General features: G+C 38.5%; 1 protein-coding gene across 5 annotated transcripts; it reads right to left on the reverse strand.

Annotated features, from left to right (window-relative positions):
• Positions 1-7,059: 7,059 nt before the first annotated feature.
• znf639.S (zinc finger protein 639 S homeolog) lies at positions 7,060-18,185 on the reverse strand. Of its 5 annotated transcripts, none has more exons than XM_018265688.2 (5): positions 17,944-18,185; positions 14,959-15,026; positions 11,969-12,060; positions 9,804-9,912; positions 7,060-8,495 (listed from the first exon to the last, which is right to left on the reverse strand). In XM_018265688.2, the coding sequence occupies exons 3-5, from the start codon at positions 12,047-12,049 to the stop codon at positions 7,399-7,401; spliced, it is 1,287 nt and encodes a 428-aa protein (XP_018121177.1). In that variant the 5' UTR covers positions 12,050-12,060; positions 14,959-15,026; positions 17,944-18,185; the 3' UTR covers positions 7,060-7,398. The 5 variants fall into 5 exon arrangements, with proteins under 5 accessions (XP_018121177.1, XP_041420796.1, XP_018121178.1 ...); XM_041564862.1 differs by having other exon boundaries at positions 14,944-15,026; XM_018265689.2 differs by having other exon boundaries at positions 9,804-9,911; positions 11,965-12,060; positions 14,944-15,026.
• Between the last annotated feature and the right edge of the window lie 7,097 nt (positions 18,186-25,282).

The raw sequence follows: 25,282 nt of genomic DNA on the forward strand, positions 1-25,282 counted from the left end.
TTTGTTAGAAATACAATTTTTTAAATAGTTAATTTTTATAAGTTTAACGTTATCTATTTGGTTTGAAATAGACCCTGCACAATGTTACACTTGTCAAAGTCAGCCTTAGTTGATAGTACAGGTATGGGACCTGTTATCCAGAATGCTCTGGACCTGGGGTTTTCCGGATAATGGATCTTTCTGTAATTTGGATCTTCATACCTTAAGTCTACTAGAAAATCATGTAAAAATTAAATAGCCAGACTAATGGCTTCCACTGTGTGGCCAGATGAGGTACAGGGGAAACAGGCCATATCTACTTGCAAATTCAGGGATAGCAATATAAGTGAACCAGTACCATAGCCGTCTGCTCATATAGAGTAGCGGTAATGGAAACAACACCAGATCATAGGCAGGATATTACGTTACCCCCAAAAAGGGCTACCTCTGGACCCTATAGTTGGTGTCTTGGAGCAGCTAGTATCCGTCCCTTGGCAGCTGTAAACGAACCTTGACAGGACTTAGAATTTCAAGGATTTTGTATGGACCAATAGACTTAGGTCGTAACTAGGCAGAGGGAACCTGGGATTGGATATTTTTATTACACTGCTAAACCCTGGTACCTAGAAGCAGTCCTATGATGTCCTATCAATTGCTCTGTTAGAGAAGGTCCTTAGACAGGATAGGAATTAGCTTGTTCTTATATGAACCGACTCGTTTCTATCCGTTTACTGAAACTGTCAGGTAATTGCCCAATACAGATGGTCCATGTACTGTTAGAGAAGGTCCTCAGACAGGATAGGAATTAGCTTGTTCTTATATGAACTGACTAGTTTCTATCCCTGTACTGGACCTCATATGAAGTAGCAGTAAAACTTTAAAAATGTGTGTAAAAAGTTTGTTAATGGCCTGAATGCAGGCTTTACCTTCTCCCCTACTCCTTAAAAATGTTTATAAAATTCAGTGATATGGGGTACAAAAACTTCCCAACTTCTGCACTGTCAGATACATACTAAAATATTTGACTCTGTTTCTTTTATTATAGAAATTCATTCAGTGTCAAATAGACTCTATTTTAGGTTTCCTATAAGTGTCCAGATTGTCACGCCTAGTCTAGGATATCCCCCTTTGTTAGATCTATCCAGCTAGCAGTGCAGGCTGGGGGGTTTACTGCGCTTTAAGTTGAAGGGACTGTCTGAGGACGCGCATGTGCATTACCACACAATTGGATCAACCCAGCAGATGAGTTAGCATGGGGAAAGTCGCCCTTGCGCAAGAGTAGGGGCAGCGCATGTGCAGTTGTCCTTTGAGGCAAATGTGGGCGAATTACTGAGCGCAACCGGAAGCAACCAAGCGCAACCGGAAGTGACGTTATGGAAGTGACGCAAACGTTCGTTTCTACACGAGCGGTAATGGATACCTATTTAAACTGATTTTGGACGCGCACTCGCCACTTATGCCCCTGAAGAAGCCGTGGTACACGGTGAAACGCGTAGGGCGGGTGGCATAGGTGGACAGTGGGCGAATAGCTCCCACTTGTTCCCCACGTAGCTAGGTAGAATTGGGGCTGGGGAATGACTGGAAGGGAGGTGTTGGGAATGGCTACAAATACATGGCTATTACTTTAATTACTACTGTGGTCAGGCGGGAATTGACAACGCTGACTACAATAATTGTCCACTGTTTCACCCTATGCCTGGCTTTTAATTGAGTGTTGTTTTAGGGACATGGTCCCGGACTTCCATATACCTATAATGGAGTCTCATATGGCATTGTCTTTGTGGGTGCGTGTGTTTTTAACTTACTTTGAGTTATGTTTTAAAATATTTTTTCTTCTATATACTTTTTGGCATGATTCATCTGGACTGGTTAGCTTGGAGATAACAGGGTTATGAAAATTTCCTATTTTCCCTGTTTCTCTGGTGGAGTCTAACACAGATGATGGATTTCACATATCTTATATATAACCAAGTACTATAAATGGCAGAAATATTGTCTTTAATGAGTTGCAAATTCATTTCTATCTATTTAACATACCAAATGGTTAATATATTGTGAGGGCCTTTATAAGGATGGGAAATAGCCAGCTTTATTGGAACAGACTAGATTCTATCCTTATTTGGGACCTTACTTTGAAGGTCCTTGTACTGGATGGCATTTAGCTCTGTCAGTATAGACTGGACTAATTGCTATACTTTACTGGTACCTCACCACTAGAGGCATTAGGTCCTTTCTCTCCCTATCTGTTCCCTACAATTGCAGGGTTCTTGTACTACATGCACCAAGCCATGGGGGTGGCCAGACAATGTTGCTATAGTAAGCTAGATATTTGTTTTCCCTTCATTTTTATAAAATCTTATTAAACATCAGCAGGGATGCTGTAAAAAGCCATACATAGTCCTATATTTCTTGCCCAGTTTGTTGTGTATTTATTAACACTGGATACAAAACATCACAACTGTTTCACAGTTCTTCTCTTTCTGCATCATTTGAAAGCCTGGCAGGGAAGGAGGGACTAAACACTGATGTTACAAATTGTAACAACTTCTCCACAGCTTACAGACAGCATGCAGGAACTACATAACCCACAATGCATTGCACTATGATAGTCTGTTCCTTATTGAAATCACATGTGCAGGGAAGTGTGGGGTTTGGAGGATGCAGGCTGAGGACAGATGGATGTTGATACAAAATAGTAGTCAGCCAGCTCAGCAAAGTAGTCAGAGAGATCGGCAGGAGAGCAGGGGGCTAGGCTTAGGGAACTGGCAGAAACCATTAAGAAATCATGAAAAGTTTGCATATTTTTTTAATTAATGTACATTGCAAGTTGCTTGAAATTATGTTTACTTTTCAAAAAGCTCAAGTTATGTTTGTGTGGAGTTCCCCTTTAAAGTAAAGGGAGAGGGGCTCAAATTGGTGCATGAAGGAGAGTGCATGGCATAACAAAATAGGGGATGAAATAGAGGACAGAGATATGGAGACATGTTGAATTTGGGGTGGATGGAGGAATCCCCGGGTATTTAAAGGATACTTACACAACTGAAATTCAAACAAGAGCCAGTAATATTTTGATATTCACTAGCCAAAACTGACAAACCACAAAATCATTGCACGTTGGGCAACCATTTGGTCCCAAAGCATTTCACAGCGAGTCCCAAGCAGCTGCAACTCAAGATTTTTTTTGTGGCAGGTCAGAGCAGGTGGTTTATGATCAGATTATTCATTTAGGTGCTGCAGCGAACGATGAAATAATAAGTACTTGTCCAGCCTCTGCCGAACTGGAGGGTGAACCATTTTTCTTCTCCGTCGCCACTTTGCACTGTTCTTTTTAGGAATGCACCGAATCCACTACTTTGCATTTGGCCGAACCCCTGAATCCTTTACGAATGATTCGCCGAACCCTAATTTGCATATTCAAATTAGGGGTGGGAAGGGGAAAACATTTTTTACTCCCTTGTTTCGTGACAAAAAGTCATGCAATTTCCCTCCCAGCCCCTAATTTCCATATGCAAATTAGGATTCGTTTCGGCCGGGCAGAATCCAAATCCTGCTGAAAAAAGCCGAACCCTGAACCGAAGCATCCCTAGTTCTTCTCTGTTATTCTGGCGCAATCCTGAGAAACTGCAATTAAACATTTCAGTTTACCAGAGGATGGAGATGAATCATTACATTTATCACTGTTATTGCACTACCATAATAAAGGATATATTATATGATCATGATACTACTATTTTGAGTAGTCGTTTAGATACTCATAACTTGCACATTGTAGAGTAATATTCTGAGCATTTGCAGTTGGTCTTCATTTTTCATTATTCATTTTTTTTTTTTTAAATGATTTAACTTTTTGTTTAGCAGCTCCCCAGTTTGGAATATCAGCAGTTGTATGGTTGCAAGTGTCCAAATTATCCTAGCAACCAAGAAACTGGAGAGGGCCTGCACATAAAGAAAAGTAATATCATTTAACAATAAAATTGTAGCCCTAACAAACAACGGTTTTTGGCTTTCAGGGTCAGTAACCCCCATTTTAAAGTTGGAAAGAGTCAAGAAAATTCAAAAACTATTAAAAAAATGAAGACTAATTGAAGAGTTGCAAAGAATTGCCTATTAAAAAAAATACTAAAAGTTAAATCAGTTAAACAAGTTAAAGGACCAGTAACATCAAAAAATTTTTTAAAAAAATTCGTTAGTATACATCGAAAAATATACACCAACCCAAATAAAACTTTAAAATTGCAAAGCCTTTATTAAGAAATAACTTACCGAAACTCCACTTCCGCTCCTGTACAGAAAAGGCGACACGGCGATGATCCATCCTGCGGCTTTCTATTTCTCCTCCCTGGCTATCGCCCATATTGTACTGACATCGTGTGAAGCTGCGTTCTGCATTTCGGATCCCTTGATGTACTGTGCGATTGGATTTGGATCTCACCAAGGACCTCTGTACACGGACATTACCTTTCCAGAAGCTGCGAGGCAATGCAAAGCTCCGCTGTCTTCTTCCAGCACGTCCTTTGGCTACGCGTATCTATTTGGAAGCAGTTACTACGGCTGCCGGTAATCACAACTTATCATGTGGCCGAGAAATACCCAGAGCCTCAGTCCCACAACTTATCAACCGGCCGAGAAATACCCAGAGGCCAGCAACCCCTTGCCCAGCGAAGGATTCTCCTCCAGGGAGAAGGAATTTGCATTTTATCCCAGTTTTGCCAGGCAGGTCCCTGGACTTGGACATGTTAGTAGTGCCGGGGCTCAGTAGCCACCTGGAGCCCAGACATGACGCGCTGCTGTCTATGGACATCCCTTCCTTATGTCGGATCCCGACAGTGGCTGCTTGCACAGTTCCCACTCAGTCCTCCCAAACACGGCGGTGGAGATGAGGAGCAGCCGGGGAAGACTGACAAGTAGTATCCATTTGGGGGCGGATGATAAGTTGTGAGACTTAGATAACCGGCAGCCGTAGTAACTGCTTCCAAATGGATACGCATAGCCAAAGGACGCGCTGGAAGAAGACTGGGCTCCAGGTGGCTACTGATCCCCGGCACTACTAACATGTCCAAGTCCAGGGACCTGCCTGGCAAAACTGGGATAAAATGCAAATTCCTTCTCCCTGGAGGAGAATCCTTCGCTGGGCAAGGGGTTGCTGGCCTCTGGGTATTTCTCGGCCGGTTGATAAGTTGTGGGACTGAGACTCTGGGTATTTCTCGGCCACATGATAAGTTGTGATTACCGGCAGCCGTAGTAACTGCTTCCAAATGGATACGGGTAGCCAAAGGACGTGCTGGAAGAAGACAGCGGAGCTTTGCATTGCCTCGCAGCTTCTGGAAAGGTAATGTCCGTGTACAGAGGTCCTTGGTGAGATCCAAATCCAATCGCACAGTACATCAAGGGATCCGAAATGCAGAACGCAGCTTCACACGATGTCAGTACAATATGGGCGATAGCCAGGGAGGAGAAATAGAATGCCGCAGGATGGATCATCGCCGTGTCGCCTTTTCTGTACAGGAGCGGAAGTGGAGTTTCGGTAAGTTATTTCTTAATAAAGGCTTTGCAATTTTAAAGTTTTATTTGGGTTGGTGTATATTTTTCGATGTATACTAACAAATTTTTTTTTAAATTTTTTTGATGTTACTGGTCCTTTAAACAAAAGAAAGTCTACTGTAGCCATGGAATATTCTTTAAAACCGGTTTATCAGATCTGCATTGCAATCATACACAATATCAAATAGCTGGTTTGTTTGCAAATTTCATTCACTGATGTTACAAGTGAAACAATAATATTATTGCAGAAATCCATAAATATAATTACATAATGCTGCTTTTTTTAAAGTTACTTTGATTTTCTTACCTTACTTAAAAGTACAGCTATTTAAACACCTAAAAAGACAGGAGTGTTTACAAGCGGAAAACCGTTTATCCTAAAAGAAATACCGACACGCTAAATTTTTTATATCTATTATAATATTGCCTTTGAAAGCAACTTATAACTTTGCAATAATGCTTTAACATTACCTGTCTGATCCCCCATGTTCCTCTATGAGGGGGCTGCCATATTTGTGCAGCAGGAGTCCATTAGCATTAGAAACTCTAACTGACAGGCTGAGATGGGACAGTCAGGTTGGCAAAACAGTCAGGTTTAGGAATTTCAACAAACAATTAATTACAAAAACAAACCTCTAAGCAAAAAACAATCAACGTGACCTATAGATAACTTTTAATATACTTTCATATCTTAAAAAGTAGTTTTTTAGTGTCAGTATCACTTTAAACTTCCTGGGGAAGTCAGATGAATTAACACAATTCATCAACACAATAACATTCAGTTTGTTGCATGGAATAAGAACTACAATACACAATGTACACCAGCGTGCATACCAGTGGCAGGTTTCAAGATAGATTTAAAGCAGCAGTAACAAAATATATAAGTGTTTTAAAGTAATAAAAATATAACGCAGTGTTGCCCTGCACTGGTAAAACTGCTGTGTTTGCTTCAGAAACACTACTATTGTTTATATAAATAATCTGCTGTGTAGCCATGGGGGCAGCCGTTCAAAGGATAAAAGGTTCAGGTTACACAGCAGATAAGCTCTGTAGAACATAATGGTGTTATCTGTTATCCACTATTTAACCTGTGCCATATAGCCTTTTTTCAACTTCCGCCATTGCTACACAGCAGCTTGTTTATCTTAACTAAAGTAGTGTTTCTGAAGCAAACAGAACAGATGTATCAGTACAGGCAGCAGTATATGATATTTTTAAACACTTACATTTTATGGTGTTACTGTTCCTTTAAAGTAACACCTCTTCAGAAAAGGCGACACGGCGACGATCCATCATGCGGTGCTCGATTTCTCCTCCCTGTCTTCTATAGGAGATAACAATTCCCATAGGGAGGAAGCACACCAAACATATGATTTTGCCTTTTAGGACATTTATTCAGCAGTGTTGGCAGTGCCAACACTGCTGAATAAATGTCCTAAAAGGCAAAATCATATGTTTGGTGTGCTTCCTCCCTATGGGAATTGTTGTATGAAAACCAGGCTTGGAAGTAGCTGGAGGAGTTGAATGCACCCTAAAGAAAAAAGGAAAAGTAAGTGGTGTGCCGAAGAATATGTATGCTTCTATAGGAGATAGCCAGGGAGGAGAAATCAAGCACCACACAATGGATCCTCGCCGTCTGCTTTTCTGAAGAGGAGCACCAGAGGAATTTCAGTAACTTATTTTTTAATAAGACTTTGCGATTTTAAAGTTACATATGGCTTGGTGGTTTTTTTTCGTTCTATACAAACTAATTATTAAAAGGACGTTACAGGTCCTTTAAATATATGTAAATGTGCACAACGCATCATTAGCTATTAGCTGAAACAATTTACTTTGGGGCAGCTGTTCCATCAAGTGACTTTATTCTCACTTTCACAATTAAGCTTTTTCATGTGACTGAAGATGGCTTTTAAGTTTTTCTTCTGATCCAAACCTCAGTAGGCATTGTCTGCATTTATGGGGCATATCTGTAGAATGCCTGAAATCTAAGTGAGTTTTCAGATCATCCAGCTGACCAGTGGAATATTCACAATACTGGCACAAATAGACACCTTCAGAAGAATGCAAATTTAAATGCTTACTGTATTCTAACATGCCAGAAAAGCCTTTCCCACAATCATCGCAAACATGTGGATAAAATCGCGTGTGCTCAATTGCTACATGCCTATTCACGTTAGTATGGAGCCGGCTGCTGAAGCCACACACCTGGCAAACGAAAAAGTTTTTGGATTTATCAAAGCTAATTTTGTTAAAAAGGCTGAACTGCCCATGTTCTCCATTGTTACAGGCGTCGCTCAGTTCTATTAGCCGGCACGTGTGTTCATTTACAACATGGCTGTGCAGATCTTCTGGATCATTGGTCTCATGCTCACAGAACTGACACAAGTATTGTTCGTCACAGCTGTGCTCTTGAAAGTGAAGGTAGAGTTCACTGCTTGTACAAAACTGCAAGTCACACTGCTCACACCAGTATAGGAAGTCATTGAAGTGAGCATCTGCCACGTGCTGATTCAGGCTTTCAAAGGAACTGGTCTTGTATTCGCACTGTTTACAGACTAGCTGATCCTCCTCGTGCAATTTGCCATGTTCTAGCAGTAATTCATCACTCGAGAAGGTTTGTTTGCACACCTTGCAGATGTGAGACTCGGCACACTTGTGTTTCAGAACCATGTGCTGCTTTAGGTCAGAGAAGTACTTGCTGTTGTAATCACACTGCTCACATCGAAATAGGCCACTACTGTTGGCCCTTAGTAATGGCCACTTTTGTGGAGTGGTCAGATTAGAAGATGGACTGTTTTCTGGGCTTTCATTAATCTGAAGCGGGATGTCTTTTATTTCTTCTTCAATAGCAGGCGACGGAACACTCTCTGCCTCTTCTGTGAGAACCTCTACTATGACATCTTCATGAACTGGCTGAGGAATTATTGTTGGGGAATCACAAACTTCTGTGTGGTCTACATTAGCACCAAGTTCCTCTGTAATACAAAACAAGACAATAATATAAACAAGCAATGTCTGAAATACCAGACATGTAAGCAAACATACATGATGCTTCAAAATTAAACCAGCATTCCTGTCATTTGTTATCAAAGTTGACTTGAAAGTGCAGTTACTGTTCTGGACACCTATGTAATCCAAACTCACTTGGCAATCGCCGAACTGATACTGTAAATAAAGTTTTTTTGTGCTCTCTACAAACATACCAAGGTACAATCTAATGTTTTCACCTTTTTCAGGGCCATACAGAAATGGCTAAACTAGAACCTTGTTAATTTATTAAAGGAAAATTCAACCCGAAATACCTCGCCCCCCTACCCTCGGAGTTCATGGCAACCATATTCTTTGTTCGGTCTTTTTCGTGACTTTTCGGCACATGCGAAGTGGTTCGGGACTCCAATTGCGCATGCGCAGAAAATGCCGTCAATACACGAAGATTACCGGAGAAAAAGAAGATGGCTGCTGTGAACTCCGCTCCCAGAATCTGCACAGAGAGATGAGTAAAAAATTAGGGGCATTTGCCGGGGGGTGGGGGATGTGGCAGGTAGGCTGGGGGGGAGGAGGGAGGGTTTTTTTAAACTACAGATTGAATTCTCCTTTAAAGGGGCCCACCATATAAAATAAAACTTTATGGGGGATATGAAATAAAAACAACTAAATTTGCCCAGGAGCAGTAACACAAAATAACCTGGTTAAAATTAAACATCTTATTGGTTACTATGCTCCTGGGCAATAGACTAAACCATTTGATAAATATGCTTTTAAAAATCCCATAGGAATGAATAGAAAGTGGGCGAGTTTTTTTTAGGGGTGTTCTATTCTCACATTTTGACAAATCTGCCCCTTAGTGTATTTTATTACTCATGGGTTTTTCGTGCGTTTAAATTATATATAATGTTTAGCAAGTAGAACAGTTTTTGGAAACTGATTTGCTTAAACTTTAAAAAGTTGTAGTGACTTTTGGGACTGCACAGAGTAGTGTAACAAATAGTTAAGGGAGTTTCTCATTTATATTAGCTTTTACAGTTTTATAGATGAATCTATTCTAAGCAACTTGTGTTCTTGTTATTTTTTCTGCATGATTTTTATATTAGCACTCCTATTCTGTGTATTATCAGCCTGCAGCTCAAAATACTATGTGGTTGTTGGTTTGACTGAGCTCATGGTTGTGCCCCTTTATGTTGAGAGGGAGTAGATCAATCTGTTTGCCAGCCAAACTAACAAAATATCCGCTTTTCATCATCTTATTAATCAGCAGAAATAAAGACTTAATATATGGAATTTACCTTCAATTTCTGTAGGTTTGGGATCCACTTGTACAATTGGACAGACACTGTAGCAGTGATCAAAGAATATTCCATTGTTTTCTGTAGTTTTCACTGGCCCAGTAACATCTGTAATTAAAAGGTTTGATTAAGATTCACCACCATTCAATTAAATATTGTATATCTGCATATTTACTATATACAATATTTATATATATATATATATATATATATATATATATATATATATATATATATATATATATATATATATATATATATATATATATATATATATATATATCTCTTTATGCAATTGTAATGTTCACCAATCTTCATTATCTTTAATATGTTTCCTGCTGTGGATACCAATGACTACCCATAGGCAAGACAACAGTAAGGTAACCAAATAGCATATAATGTTAAAGACACAGAACACTTAAAAATGTATCAAGCTCATCTAATTATTTAGAAAGAAAGTATACTCTGAGCCTGTGTGGTCCTACAAGGTGTACTCATTGTACCAAGGTTTGTAGAAATCTGCTCTGCATTACCATAAAACAGCAGTGTTTTGATGTAATCTGATTACTCCATCTCAGTAAATTCCCTGCTTCATGGAACTGTAAGAGCAAGGACACACAAAGGGGATCATCCACTTTCCTCAGCGTATCTCCACACTGGACATTGCCATGGGGCTAAACAAAAGAAAGTAAGACAGTAGACCAGCTTTCCTCCACTTGCATAAAAAACAGGCTGAAGAAAGTGGATGATCTGGTTAGTGTGCACCTGCCTTAAGACTAGTGCCTTATGTGGCTGTTAAGTAAGGTCCATAAAACTAGAGACAGAGACAACTTTTTTCAAATTTTGGTTCTGTACATTACCACAATTAATTTTAAATAAAACAACTCTGATGCAGTTGAACTACAGACTTTCAGCTTTAACTCAGTGGGTTGAACAAAAAGATTGCATAAAAATGTGAGGAACTAAATCCTTTTTATAACACAATCACTTCATTTCAGGGGCTCAAAATATCCAATTTCATGGGCAGGTGTGGGCAATCCCTTCGTTATGTCATTATCAATGAAGCAGATAAAAGCACTGGAGTTGATTAGAGGATTAGAGACAACATGCAGTCAAAGGAGCTCTCCATGCAGGTGAAACAAGCCATCCTTAAGCTGCAAAAACAGAAAAAAACTGTGTAGCAATAACCTAAATTGTCTGGCATAACTGAAGTTAAAAAACTAAAGTAAAAAAATCTTCCAGCAGCGAAATGGTTAAATCATTATGTTTCAAATAGACAACCGGTAATAATAGCAGCGGGGGAGGCCAGGAGGGGGTCATCACAGCACAGGATATTAACCACGAGGGTTGAGCAGAAGGAATATGCATTTTTTATATTTTAAAATATTCTGGGCTCTCTCAAGGTATTGTTTACTCAATCCCCAGGGCACATATATTGCTATAATAGTGATGCCTAAAAAGAAGGGGATACGTGAAATATTATGCAGAAACCAGCTTTCCAAAATGCTCTGAACAGCTAGTACCATTTCTATCCTTCTTGTCCTATCTGCTTATCATTTCTAAAAATGAGAAAATACCTTGCAATCATTGTTAAACAAGTTGCACACCTTTGACGTTAACTAATTTGAACTTTTATTTTATTATTTGTAGTTTCTGAGTTATTTAGCAACTCTCAAGTTTACAATTTCAGAAATCTGGTTGGTCCAAAATACCCTAAAAACCGTACATTAATTTGAAAAAGAGACTGGAATATGAATACAATAGGGCCTGAATAGAAAAACCAAGTAATAAAAAGTAGCAATAATTATAAATGTGTAGCCTTAAAGAGCATTTGTTTTTAGATGGGTTCAGTAAACTCCCTTTAAAGACTGAAAAGGGTCAGAAGAAGGTAAATCAGTTAAAAAAAACCTATTAAAAAAATAATAATGACCAATAGAAAAGTTGCTTAGAACTGGCCGTTCTGTAACATACCTAAAGTTAACTTAAAGGTGAACTACTTCTTTAACTAATGCAACGTAAATGCATGCTGTTGTTAAAGCAATTGCAATAAGCTTATTATGGCTTCTTGTCACTATCACAGGAAAGATGTTTTTACTGAATCTAAAAAAAAAACAGCAATCAGTTTAGAAATACAAATACTTTTGAACCATAAATAATTTACCAGGAGAAGAAGCAGCGGTACCCTGCCCAGCATATCGTGATGGGAAAGAAGTCTTCCTTTTCCTTTTCTTTGGATGTTCATTCATGGCGAGGCAAACTGCACACAGAAGAAGCATTTACTGAGAACTGAATTCAATTACTGTAGAAAACTAATATTTATTTAACCATTGTAACAAAAATTGAAACTATGCTGATGAGGTGATAGGACAAATAGAATCTCTTATCCTAAACACTGTGATTTCTGAGGAAAGACAAAATCATTTCTTGGCTTCACAATTTAACAAGGACTGGGAAAAGTGGTTTGTAGTCCTGTGGTGTACCCTCAAAAAACTTGACTTGCATTGCAGGGGGACCATGCAACAAAACAACTTCACCTTGTACCAGACCCAGTGTTCACTTCAACATTAAGTGACTAAAAAACTACATAACACAGGAGACTGCACAAAAGACTGGCTTTTTATATTGGGCACAACTCTCCATACAGGGCCTTAGAGAGCTGAAAAGGACATTTTAGGGGTATCTTTCACCGGATAACCAATTTAAAGCAATTGTCCATCTTTGATAGCAATTTATTCTGCAGCTTAGTGAGTTTCCTAGAGGGAAGGCATAGTAAGGCATTCTCCAAATCTGGTAAAAGTTGTATATTGAAAATTTGTGAAGCCATCTGGAAGATATCGGCCCATATCTGAGTCACAATTGAACAAGTCCACCAAGAATGAAGGTATGTCCCTCTCTCTTGGCAATTCCTAATGCAAGTATCTGAAGAAGTTAATAAATACTTCTGTTCTTGAACAGGAGTGGTGTACCATCTAATAATGACTTTATATGCCGTTTCTCTAATACCGACATTGGGGGAGAGGTGTTGAATAGAATACCAAATTCTCTTCCATTTTGCTGGCGATATCGTATTGTAAAGGTCACTTTCCCATCCCTGCGTATATCGTGGAGGATTATCAGGGTCTGTTGCATTTAACGGAGCATAAATCAGAGAGATTGTGCGAGCTGTGCATTCAGGGTTTCTACATCTAGATTCAAAAAAGGAACTTTCCAAAGTTGGTCTTAGGGAGGACTGTCGATTGTAGAAGTGTGATAATTGATTATATCGGTACAATTCTGCATCAGGAATGCTATAAGATTCTTGTAAAAGAGCTCTTGAAATAAATCCTCTGGGAGTGAGCAAGTTTTTATAGTGTGAAAGTTATTATTCGCAAACCAAGCATAAGATAAAACTGTTAGTCCTGGGGGGAAGTCAGGATTGCCTATAATTGATTGCATGTTACTGTGTGTCTCATGCAGTAGAATTTTCTGTTTCACTGTACTCCATATGTGTAAAAGTAATCGTATAATCGGGTTATCTATGCAATAGAAACTGTTTTTTTGGTTGATGAGCCAAAGTAACGTCGAAGCTGTAATCGGAGAGATGATAGAGTTCTCAAAATCAACCCATGGTATTGTGTTGGGTGTTGCATGCCAGACTATAGATTGGGCCAGTCTGGCTGCCTTATAATATTGTACAAAATTGGGTACTTTAAGATCTCCTTGGTCAAAGGACCGATATAATGTAGATCTATTTATCTGGTTTCGCTTTCCGTTCCATAAAAACTGTAGGGTTGAACGTTGTAATTTATCCATATCCTTATGCACTAATGGAATAGGCAACTCGCAGAATAAATACAAAAGTTTAGGTAAAATTATCATATGAATAGGAGTTATGCGACCAAGCAAATAAAGTGTAAGTGAATTCCATTCAGTCAGCTTAGTCTGCAAATGATGAATCATTGGAGGAAAATTGGCTTGGTACAACGTATTATAATTTTTAGTTATTTTGACTCCCAGGTATTTCACAGCATGCTGTTTCCATGGGACAGAAAAATCAGTTGTAATAACTTAATTTGGTGTGAGGGAATATGAATCGGCATAGCCTCGGTTTTATGTAAATTGACCTTTAAGCCTCAAATTTTCTGGAATTTATCCAATATTTGAAATAGATTGTGGAGGCTGGTTAACGGATTAGTAAGTGTAAGCCATAGGTCAACTGCAGAAAGGCCTAATTTAGAAGATTTTGTACCTTTGGCATAGCCCTTTACGTTACTATCCTCACGTATCATCCATGCAAGTGGTTCTATAGAAAGCACAAATAGAAGTGGAGAGAGTGGGCACCCTTGTCTTGTGCCTCTATAGATGGTAAAGCTTGAAGATGGTACATTAAACATTTTGACAGTGGCAAACGGATTATTATATAAAACCCGTAGTCCATCTAGGAAGGGACCTGAAATATTAAATCTGGGAAGAACGTTGAACAGATAAAGCCAGGAAACAGAGTCAAATGCCTTATAAATGTCCAACATTAGTACTAACAATAGGGATTTTGCGATATTGGTATCATGTATTATATTGATCAATCTTTGAATAGCTTCAGTAGTTTGCCTCCCAGGGATAAATCCTGACTGATCGGGATGTACCAACTTCTCGGCATCTGCGTCTCTACAGCATGGCGTCAGGCTCCGCCCCTCCTGATTAGCTTTTTTTTTTTAGCCAGCTGCACGTTGAACAATGAAAGAAACAATTTGATTGGTTGCCATGGGTTACTGCCCAGGTGCAAATTTGCCTAGGGTTTATAAATGTCCCCCATTGTTTACTATGCTTTAGCACTTCAAATGCATAGCCATGCTGAATGCTGCCTAGTACTTGGAAGTACTTTCCATAAGGGAAAGCATTGCTCCTTCATTTTAAAGCATATTATCAGTAGCCCGTTACAGTGATCACTGAAGTGGGACTCACAAAGCTGACCTTTCAATTAAGTTTCCAAAGAAACCCCCTTGAATACAGCACATAAGGAGTTGGGTGAAGATGCACTTGTTGTTACCTTCTGGATAAACATTTGAGGGAACATCTGTCAAGAACGTGTTTGAATGCAATATCCACCTGCATTCTGATCATTGCATTCCAGCTACATAAACAACACCTAATAGTTACTTATTGATACAGGACTTACAGCAGATTCCCTGTTCATTCAAACCACACAGGTACAGGAAGAGGAGATCCCTGGGGTGTCCAATAAGTCTGTAGGAAAAGGAAAATAAAACTGTAAAGGAAACACAAATGCTCTTTTTTGTTCTGAGTAGTGGTTTAATGTAAAGTGCTGCCCGCCAAATACATTCTAATGTCATCAATGCTTACCCTACTTATTCTTTATAATGTTGTAGGAAACAGAGAGTGGTTGCATAATGCAGTGTTGAGCTAAGTGGCAAATAATGATTAGTACATTATAAAACTAGTATTAAACGGGAGCAGTCACCCTAAGAAATATTTCCAAATTATTTTTGATCATGTTAGTTGAGCAAAATAAACTTTACTTACAATATAAATATTGTTTAAATTTCAGTCCTCCAGTCTTGTAATCATACAATCAAAGCAAGCAGGAGCCATTTTGTGGATATTATTAAGACAAATTGTGCATTACCCCAAAATCTTGTGATTGTACGAGAATGGGGGACCTAATACCCATGCCCAGTGCCCTACACAATTATAGAGCTTGAGGAGGAAAGGGGAAATGTGAGGAGGATAGTGACATGTAATAATAGATGAATGGAAAGTTTAAGTAATTGACTGCCCCACCTCTACGCCTCAGGCATAGAGATGGGGCAGATGATAATTTGATTGACAGCTCAGATATTTAAACACCTTTATAACAGGTATAGATGTTTTAATGAACAAAAAAGAATGTGTTTCGTGTTTAATTTATAAAGGACTTTCATTATACAGCTTTTTAGGTGTAGGTGACAAGTCCGAATTCAGACATAGAACCCAGTGTATTGTGCCCTACTGGCTAGTGGATCTTTGGCCAAGCACACCTTTAGACAAATTTTACAATATCTTATGCTCAGCTTGCAGGTGGTTACCCTCAAACAGGGCACTTTGAGCGAGTGGCAGAAAGTTGATGCTTGCAGTAGAAGTGGAGTACATGTTTGGAGCAACAAGAAAGGTTTTGGTCTAGAAAAGTCAAGCATGTAAGGAGCAGAATTGAGGACATTATATAAAGAGTACCCAGAATTATATAGGACACTATCAGAAAGTTGGCAAGGAAAATGGAAGAATAGTAAGAATTATGATGTTATATTAAATGTGCAAATAAGGGGGACCCCTGGAATTGCGTATACAGAGTTATTTACAATAAGTGATATAGGTTACTATACAGGTGATCTAGGTTACTGTAACAAGGTCAATAGTGGGATTTCCTGACAAAATGCTGCAAGGTTGCAAAAGGCTGCACATATAACAGTCACCCCTTTTTATTTTTTTTTAAACTGTGTGTGTGTGTCTACACTGGAAGCATTCCTGAAAGGTGGCCTAATGGAGAAAAAGAAGTCTTTGCTTTTCAGCATTCAGTACAGTTTTCCATCTCTGTACAAACACAAGGCACCACGTTAATCTGGAGCCGTAGCACTGAAATTCTAACGTTTAATGACTTTCTTAGGAAACCAACACTATTAAGAAATTAAAAATCTGCACAGATTTAAGTATATGTGATTAGGATTAAAATAACTGGCAGAGCGTTTAACTGGATCTGGAAATTGGCTAAGTCCAAAGCAATTTTTCAACAGAGCTGCACCATCTAAAAATCACAACCAACTTCAGTTCTAGCCAGTGCATGTGAAGGCAGAAGCCCCCCTGCATCTCATTTTAAACATGTGAAGTCAGAGATATGAAGGGGGCCCCTGAAAGAACATCCCACTGATGGGACTGGCTTTACCAATCCAGTAATCATGGCCATTTATAACCTACACCATGTACGTCTTACTCCATCTCATCATTATAGTTCAATAATGATTATGCAGAGTGGCTGTTTCTAGCAGTCTATAAATTATTTGATGAGACATAGAGGCAAAAAACTTATGGTCACTATAGAAGTGCAATATATATATATATATATATATATATATATATATATATATATATATATATATATATATATATATATATATATTTATAATACACAAAAGCTATGAAAATCTTGTAAATTATATCCTTATAAACGGTGAGTTCTGATGTCATCAGTTATAAACTGAGTTCTGATGTCATCAGTTATAAACTGAGTTCTGATGTCATTTCTATCACATGACTCACTGAAATTAGTGTATTATAACAAATAAAGTACCCCCAGTTGCAAAACATGAGGATATTAGAAGTTACCTCAGAGTTCCATGACCTGTATAAAAACACGAGGCCGTATGGTCATGAAACTCCTCGGTAACTTATAATATCCTTATATTTTACAAAAGGGGGTACTTGATTCACTATACACATATATATCTATATATATCTATATCTATATATAGAGAGAGAGAGAGAGAGAGAGAGAGAGAGAGAGAGAGAGAGTCACATTCTCCCTTCTCCTCCCTGTTTCCCTTATAGCCAGACAGATTCTATTTCCTGTGTAAGATATAGTGAATAAAGTAACCCCTCTTGTAATATATAAGGATAGTATAAATTACCGAGGATTTCCATGACCATATAAAAACACCAAGCCGAATATACAGGTCATGGAACTCCGAGGTAACTTCTAATCTCCTCATATTTTGCAACTGGGGGTACTTTATTTATTATAATACACAAGTTTCATTAAGTCATGTGACAGAAATGACATCAGAACTCACCGTTTATAACTGATGACATCAGAACTCACCGTTTATAAGGATATAATTTACAAGATAATCATAGCTTTTGTGTATTATAAATAAATCATCCCCATAATCCATCTCCACACACATTTAGTGCACTGTGGGTTTATATGATAGACACACGACGTGAGCAACATAACAAGCAAGCATCATGGATAAACAGGGAATGAATGACATGGCGACAAATATAAATAGCCCTTAATAAGTAATGCTAACCAACTACAATTTGAATAAGCCGACAAGAATCAGCAAAAGGAAAGGCAAGCGACCTCCCTGGAGCCATCCAACTCGAGCCTCACCTGAGTGTCCCACAGGGGCGCGGAGTAAGGACCAACTGGGTCGGAATAAACCAAGTCTTGTCCCCCTCTCGCTGACAGACCAGGAAAGTAACCTACAATTCAGATGACTCTTTCCCAAGGCCCCACACCAACGACGGGCAATTTGGAAATGGAAGGGCACCGGCAGCGAGGTACTAATTAGCGTCACAGCGCACCCTACTGGGCTCCAAAAACAAACACAGGTGTGAAGCGCGGGGATAAGCGACACTGAAAATGGTACATGGGCCTACGGAACGCATTTTAGGACATTGTCAGGGGAAATCGTGCGTTCCGTATGGGCAGAAGCGTCATGTTTGGGCGGGACTTGTGTTGAATGGCATATTTGTGCTGCTGCAGATACTCCTCAAAGCCTCACTTGTCAGTTTCTTAGGGATAGATATTGAGAGAATGTTCGGCTAGATATAGTCAGGGAAAGATTGGGGGAAATGTTGTTTATAGTGGCTCGTTTGATTCCATAGATAACAAAAATAATTGAGCTCATTTCAGTGCATGTGTTCCACTCCACTGCAAGCTTTTAACACATAACTGTGATCTAAATCAAATACAAACAAATTGTGGCGAATAGCTGGACACCAATAGACAGTAGGTGGCCCTTTATTTGCCACTAAGCAAGCCAGTTCAGGAAGTGGCAACACTTGAAAAAGTAACCAAATATAATTAAAACATAACTTTTACTGTTGTAATTCTAAAAAACACGCTCACTGAAACACACACCCACTAGCCAACCAATCAGTCGGCAGTGCTGGACCGTATCCATAAAAATGACATGCAGTTAAAAGAAATTGAGCATAAGGTGTGACGGTGGGGGTCTCAAAGGAGACTTCGTTAGTTATTGTGGAATGAAATCCTACCCCTCCATAACCTGGAGTCCACAAACCGCCCGCTCCCTCCCTTCCAAACAGAGCCCCCGTGCAAGACCTGCCTATCTACGTTGGGACTGCGTGGGAGCTAAGCACTCCACCGTCCACCTATGCCCGCCCTACGCGTTTCGCCGATACCTTCGGCTTCGTCAGGGGCATAAGTAATGAGCGCGTCTTTGTGCAAAGTTTAAATAGCCAGTTTGAAATTACCGGGTACTCGAAGTCTCGCGATATTACCGCCGTGACTTCCGCATCGATCACATGACCACGCGGTTGTCATAGTATCAATACACAGTTGGACCTAGCCGGGTGCCTGAAACAGCGCGATATTGCGGCCGTGTCTTCCGCATTTGTCATATGACTTCGCGGTTGTCCAGGTAACAGTGAACAACAATCGCAGCGCATTTTGCCTATGCTGCGGACTCCAGTCTCCCATCGTTGAAAGTCGTCCTTCTATGTCAATATGGGTTTTATACTGGCGTATAATAAAAAGTCAGATATGTCCAATACCGTTTGTCTTGCCGATTTTATTTCACTCAGCTTTAATAAGACGTCTGTTGTCTCGTGTTTTAGACGATAAGGAGATTTTCAACACTAAAAATGGGTTGACTGTTGGGACAAGTACTGATGAAGTAAGTTAGGAACAGGCGTGCAGCCAAGGGTTAAACCATAAATTGAGAGGTATGAATTTGTCACACAATGGAAACCCCTTATTGATGTTGGAGATTACATCCGTGTTAACAGACACCCATATGGAGGCCATGTAGTTAGAGCCTAAAAAATGTTTAGAGGAATGGACTGAAGGTGAAACCTTCATTTAGACCATTTGGAGCTTTGCTATTGAGCCAATAAATCCATTTGGCTTCGCACTCCAATAGTTTTCTATCTATATCTCCCACACGAGATGTGGGTTGAAAATGTTCCACCCCAAGGAATTTCATGACCCCTGTGTTTCCATTATGAACCTCATTAACGTGGGTGGCAACTGTGGTGTTGCGCTTGTTCTTTACATCTCCTATGTTTGATTCCACTCACAGTGTCCTTTACAGACTCGAAGGGCTGCTTGTCACAAATCAGAAAGGAGAAATTGGAATCCAAAGTTGAATCATTTGCTTTCATTGCCATGTGTTTTGGGGCATTAAACATGAAATTGGATCTGAATTTATCCTACTCTATGTGTTTTGAAGACAGTAAACATTTTGGGGTAAATTTACTAAGTGGCAAAAATTTGCAAGCGTCGGCTTCGCAGCCATCGCAACACTTCGCCAAGTTGTGTCCAGGGCAGCGAACACTAAGGAATTTTCGCTAGCGTTACTTCAGCTATGCGACCGAATCAAATCTAGCGTTCAATTATGCCTGGTGCAACTACGTTATAGGTCTTCGCTCAGGCTAATTTGCATACGGCGGGAAATTATAAAGTTGAATGGACGTATATATTGCAGCAAATACATTACACTACACAAGTCCAAGGAACCTTAATAAATAAAATAGAGTTGTTATAATGCCCTACACATGAGCCCACTGTATAGTTTATGTGCCATATGTTAGAAAATGGAGGGGGGGACCGGTTACCCAAAGTACTTTTGCAGACTCTGAAAAAAGGAAAAGACGCCAGCGTTTTTTGGAAACTTTTTCCACTAAAAAACATGATGTAAGTAACAGAAGACTAAGGAAGATCTATGCACTCCAGTGCACTTCTCCTGGTCTGAGCTGGCAAAGGCAAGTCTGGCGAAAGAGGTAACGTTCAGTAAAATCCGCATCTTAGTGAATTTGCAGAGTAACGTCCAATTCGCCAGAGCGAAAATGCGCACTGGCGATAGAGTCACTGAGTAAAAACTGAGTAAACAGATAGGCTGTGCAAAATGAAAAAAATATTTCTAAAATAGTGAGTTAGCCAAAAATTTAATCTATAAAGGCTGGGGTGACTGGATGTCTAAATAAACAGAACACAACTTCCTGCTTTGCAGCTCTCAGTCTCTAACTTTGAGTTAATCAGTGACTTGAAGGGACATAACTGTTCAGTGAGTTTGAAATTGATCTTCATCATGCAGGTCAGATTCAAAAGCAGCAGTTTTGACCCATGTGGCCTCCCCTCAAGTCTGTGGAAACCAAGAGATCTGCAACGCAAGAAGTAGTGTTCTGGCTATTATGTTAGACATCAGTCACTCCAGCCTTTATAAATTACATTTTTGGCCAACTAACTATATTAAAAACATTTTTTTTATTTTGCACAGCCTATCTATTTACCCAGTTTTTATTTTTACACCGAACTGTTCCTTTAAGGATTGGAGTCCAAAACTGCACTGCATACTCCAGATGAAACCTTACCAGGAACCTGTAAAGAGGCAAAATTATGTTTAAAACAATGTTTCTTTTAAACATACATGTGTGTGTGTGTGGGTACAGCCCTGCACAACAGGTCATTTCTATATAATGACTTCCCGGCAAAATTTGATTCAAGTAAATTTTTTATAGTAGTTATAAAATTTTAATGTGAAAAACTCTAAAAATCTCCTTTTGCTAATTTTCCTTAGTACTGACTGAATCCGCCTTCTTCTGTGCAGGGCTGTTTTTTTGCTCCTTATGGTATTTTGCTTCCTGCTGAATTCCCAAGAGCTCTTGAAGGTTAAACATGTGCCATCTGCACACTGAAGCACCAGGGAGTCCTTTCTAACAATTCCCTCATATCCTGCTTTTCAACAATTTAACTGTTCAGTAGCAGTGTCTTTGGACAGATCCATGCCTAGTACATGAATCCAGTCAATGTAATAGATTTGTTTGTATCTAAATGTTTATAAACAATATATTCCATATATTTTGTATAAATTAGTTTTTCTAAAGTTCCCCACATTTCATAGTAGTGAGTCTATCATAACCATGATATCCAAATATATTTATTTTTCTGCTGAGAAGGACTTTATGGTCAGCAAGCTAAACTCAACTCTGCCTGATTTGTTCACACATAAAAATCAAGTGTCAGACGCCAGAAAATATATTATCTATGGGTTTATTTTTCTACATACAGTTTTGTAGTTACCCAAGAGTAAAATGTTACTTCAAGAGGGATATTTATTAAAGTCCGAATGCCAAGAACCCGAAATAATTGTGTTTTTTTACTATAAAATCCGAATTTATTATACCCCGAGGATGTATTAAGTCCAAATCCGAAAATCTGGCATCTCAGACCTGCTGAGGTTGCATATAAGTCAATGGGAGAAGTCCCGAAGATATCTTGATCTGCACTAGGTTTCGTGCAATAATCCATCAAAAAGTGGAAAAGCATTCATTTTTTTCTAAATTTTTTCTGTTTTTTCCCGCACAGGAAATTTTCGGGAAAATGTATTTATAAATAAGGGGGAAAAACGTGTGGATTTGGTTGGAGTCGTTTTCAAAAAATAATTAGATCAATTCAGACTTTGATAAATGGGCCTCCCTGTGTCTCCTGATTTAAAAGAATAAATCAAAATTACGATAGAGAGAGTTGCTTAGGAAAAACCCATTTTATGTTGCATCTCAGGAAATCTTTATTGAAGTCTATGGGGGAAATCTGGAGCCTATGATTAAGTGCTGTGTGCATGTAAGGCTATGATATGTCTTACATATGTTTTAAATGTTTTAAATGTCAGTCAATTCTACATTGATTTTTTTCAGTGGATTTTGGGATCTAACAAAATAAACAAACAAGCATACGAACATTTATCTCAGGAAATTAAATTTAGGGCATAAAATGCACCTCTTTAGTATTTGCACTTCACCATTCCAGGGCATTAAACTCATTAGGCAAGTTTCCTGTGAGCATTCTTCCTCTTCTTTGCACCCTGTTATATCACATAAATAAATAATGCATCTCTTTCATTATAATGTGATTGAGGATAAGCATGCTGCTCCACTACATTTTTTTTCTTACTGTTTTGAAATGAAGGTGTCTGCATAACACACTAATACAGGGATGGGATCCGGTATCTGAAAACCCATTATCCAGAAAACTCCAAATTACGGAAAGGCCATTTCTCATAGACTCTATTTTATCCAAATAATCCACATTTTAAAAAATGGTTTCCTTTTTTTCTGTAATAATAAAACAATACCTTGTACTTGATCCAAGCAGATATAATTAATCCCTTTTCAAAACAAAACCAGCCTATCGGGTTTATTTAATGTTTACATGGTTTTCTAGTAGATTTAAAGTGAATATCCAAATTACAGAAAGATCTGTAATCCAGAAAACCTCAGGTAATATTAATGGCCTATACCGAGACACAGAGTCTGAAATTCTTTGTCCAAAATGTGTACGGAATATACAGTACAGGTATGGGACCTATTATCCAGAATGATTGGGACCTGGGGCTTTCCGGATAATGGGTCTTTCTTTAATTTGGATCTTCACACTTTAAGACTACTAGAAAATCATGTAAACATTAAATAAACCCAAAAGGCTGGTTCTGCTTCCAATGAGGACTAATTATATCTTAGTTTGGCTCAAGTACAAGGTACTGTTTTATTATTACAGAGAAAAAGGAAAAATTTGGATTATTTGATTATAATGGAGTCTATGGGAGACAGTCTTTCTGTAATTCGGGAACTTTCTGGATAACGGGTTTCCGGATAACGGATCCCATACCTGTATGCATAAAAATAATATTTTGCCTTAACAATTGCTATTCTAAGTAAATTAGTAATGCTGCACTACGGGAAAACCTGAATAAAAAATATACGCTTCATTCAATCCATTAAAATGTTTAATGGGCCAACATTTTTAATGGGCCACTAAACCTTTATTAAAATTCTGATAAATATCTGAGAAGAGATCCAAAAGTTTTGCCTGTTGAACATTTTAATAGACTGAATCCTGCACTTATACAAAAAGGAACTCGTTTTGCAAATATACAGTAAAAGATATTGTGTGGGAAAATATGTAATTTCCTCAATATTTCTCCATTATTGCTTATCTACAAATTTAAATTTTTTTTTGCAATGTGATAAAATGACAGCAAGAAAAAGGGCATTTACAAATATTTTCTAGATTGACTTTTCTAAACTTGAATTTTCATTTGGCAGCTGAAACCTGGCAAGAAATTAATGGAAGGTGTATTTTCCATATTCAAGCTATTTCATTCTTGGAGTTTTTTAAAAAAGTTTTTGGCAGACTTACTGAAAATGAAGGGAGCAATAATTTAGTAACATAGTAAGTTAGGTTGAAAAAAGACACACTGCTTTTTTCCTGATTTTTTGCAAATATGCTAGCAATTGAGGGGAAAAATGTAATCAAAATTATTTTTAAACGAACGACCACCGGTCACATTTATTAAAAATCAACATTCTTGATTATTCTTGCCTGATCTCACCAGCAAGTGGATACAAACCAAAAATCGTAAGTGTGTGGGAGAAAATGGTTAAAAACGGGAATTTCTAAGGTGTGATTATTTTCCAGACATGTAGAAAACTGCTGTGCAAGGTATATTTGTTCTGTGCTCTGATGACAGTAATTTTTCGTGTGTTTTTTAATGTCCAGAAGAAATTCTGTAAGTAAACCCCTCTGCAAAAATATAGATTATATTCATAACACTGGGAATCATGGGATGTGTAATGGAGCACTGCAAAGCTGGTCCAGCACTCTCTGTAGCTGATTTGGTTCTCCATATACAACCATTATTATGCAATATTATTTTCGTGCGATCCACAATATACGCATGATTAATAGAGCAATGTTATGTGTGTCCATCTTTGCTGAACTAATACAGGTATGGGACCTATTATCCAGAATGCTTGGGACCTGGTGTTTTCCGGATAACGGATAATTTGCGTCTTCATACCTTAAGTCTACTAGAAATTCATTTAAACATTAAATAAACCCAATAGGCTGGTTTTGCTTCCAATAAGGATTAATTATATCTTAGTCGGGATCAAGTACAAGCTACTGTTTTATTATTACAGAGAAAAAGGAAATCATTTTTAAAAATGTGGATTATTTGGATAAAATATAGTCTACCTTTCCGTAATTCGGAGCTTTCTGGATAACGGGTTTTCAGATACCTGATCACATACCTGTATTAGTGTGCTATGCAGACACCTTCAATTCAAAACAGTAAGAAAAAAATGTAGTGGAGCAGCATGTTTATCCCCAATAACATTATAATGAAAAAGATGCATTATTTATTTATGTGATATAACAGGGTGCAAAGAAGAGGAAGAATGCTCACTTTATTGAAAAGTAGGATGAGGCACAGTGGGGCTCATTTATTTAGGAAGGAGTTTATGCAATGGCAGGGAATTGCACGCTAAGCCACCTTAATAAATGAGCCTGCTGTGAATGATTCTACTCTCTTAGAAAAGCTACAGGGATTTTGCTCTCACTGACAGCCATTGGTAATTAGCCGTCTGCTATTCAACTGTAATGTATCTGTTTCCATTTGTATTGGATTGTTTGTATTTACCAGAAT

Source organism: Xenopus laevis, chromosome 5S (assembly GCF_017654675.1).
Source record: "Xenopus laevis strain J_2021 chromosome 5S, Xenopus_laevis_v10.1, whole genome shotgun sequence".
Taxonomy (NCBI): Eukaryota; Metazoa; Chordata; class Amphibia; order Anura; family Pipidae; genus Xenopus; species Xenopus laevis.

Coding starts and splice junctions, on each gene's coding strand:
- znf639.S (XM_018265689.2), bottom strand. CDS start 12,049: ATGAATGAACATCCAAAGAAAAGGAAAAGGAAGACTTCTTTCCCATCA. Junction 9,912..11,964: donor TACCGCTGCTTCTTCTCCTG/GTAAATTATTTA, acceptor TTTTAATTACAG/ATGTTACTGGGCCAGTGAAA. Junction 8,496..9,803: donor CAAACCTACAGAAATTGAAG/GTAAATTCCATA, acceptor TTTGTATTACAG/AGGAACTTGGTGCTAATGTA.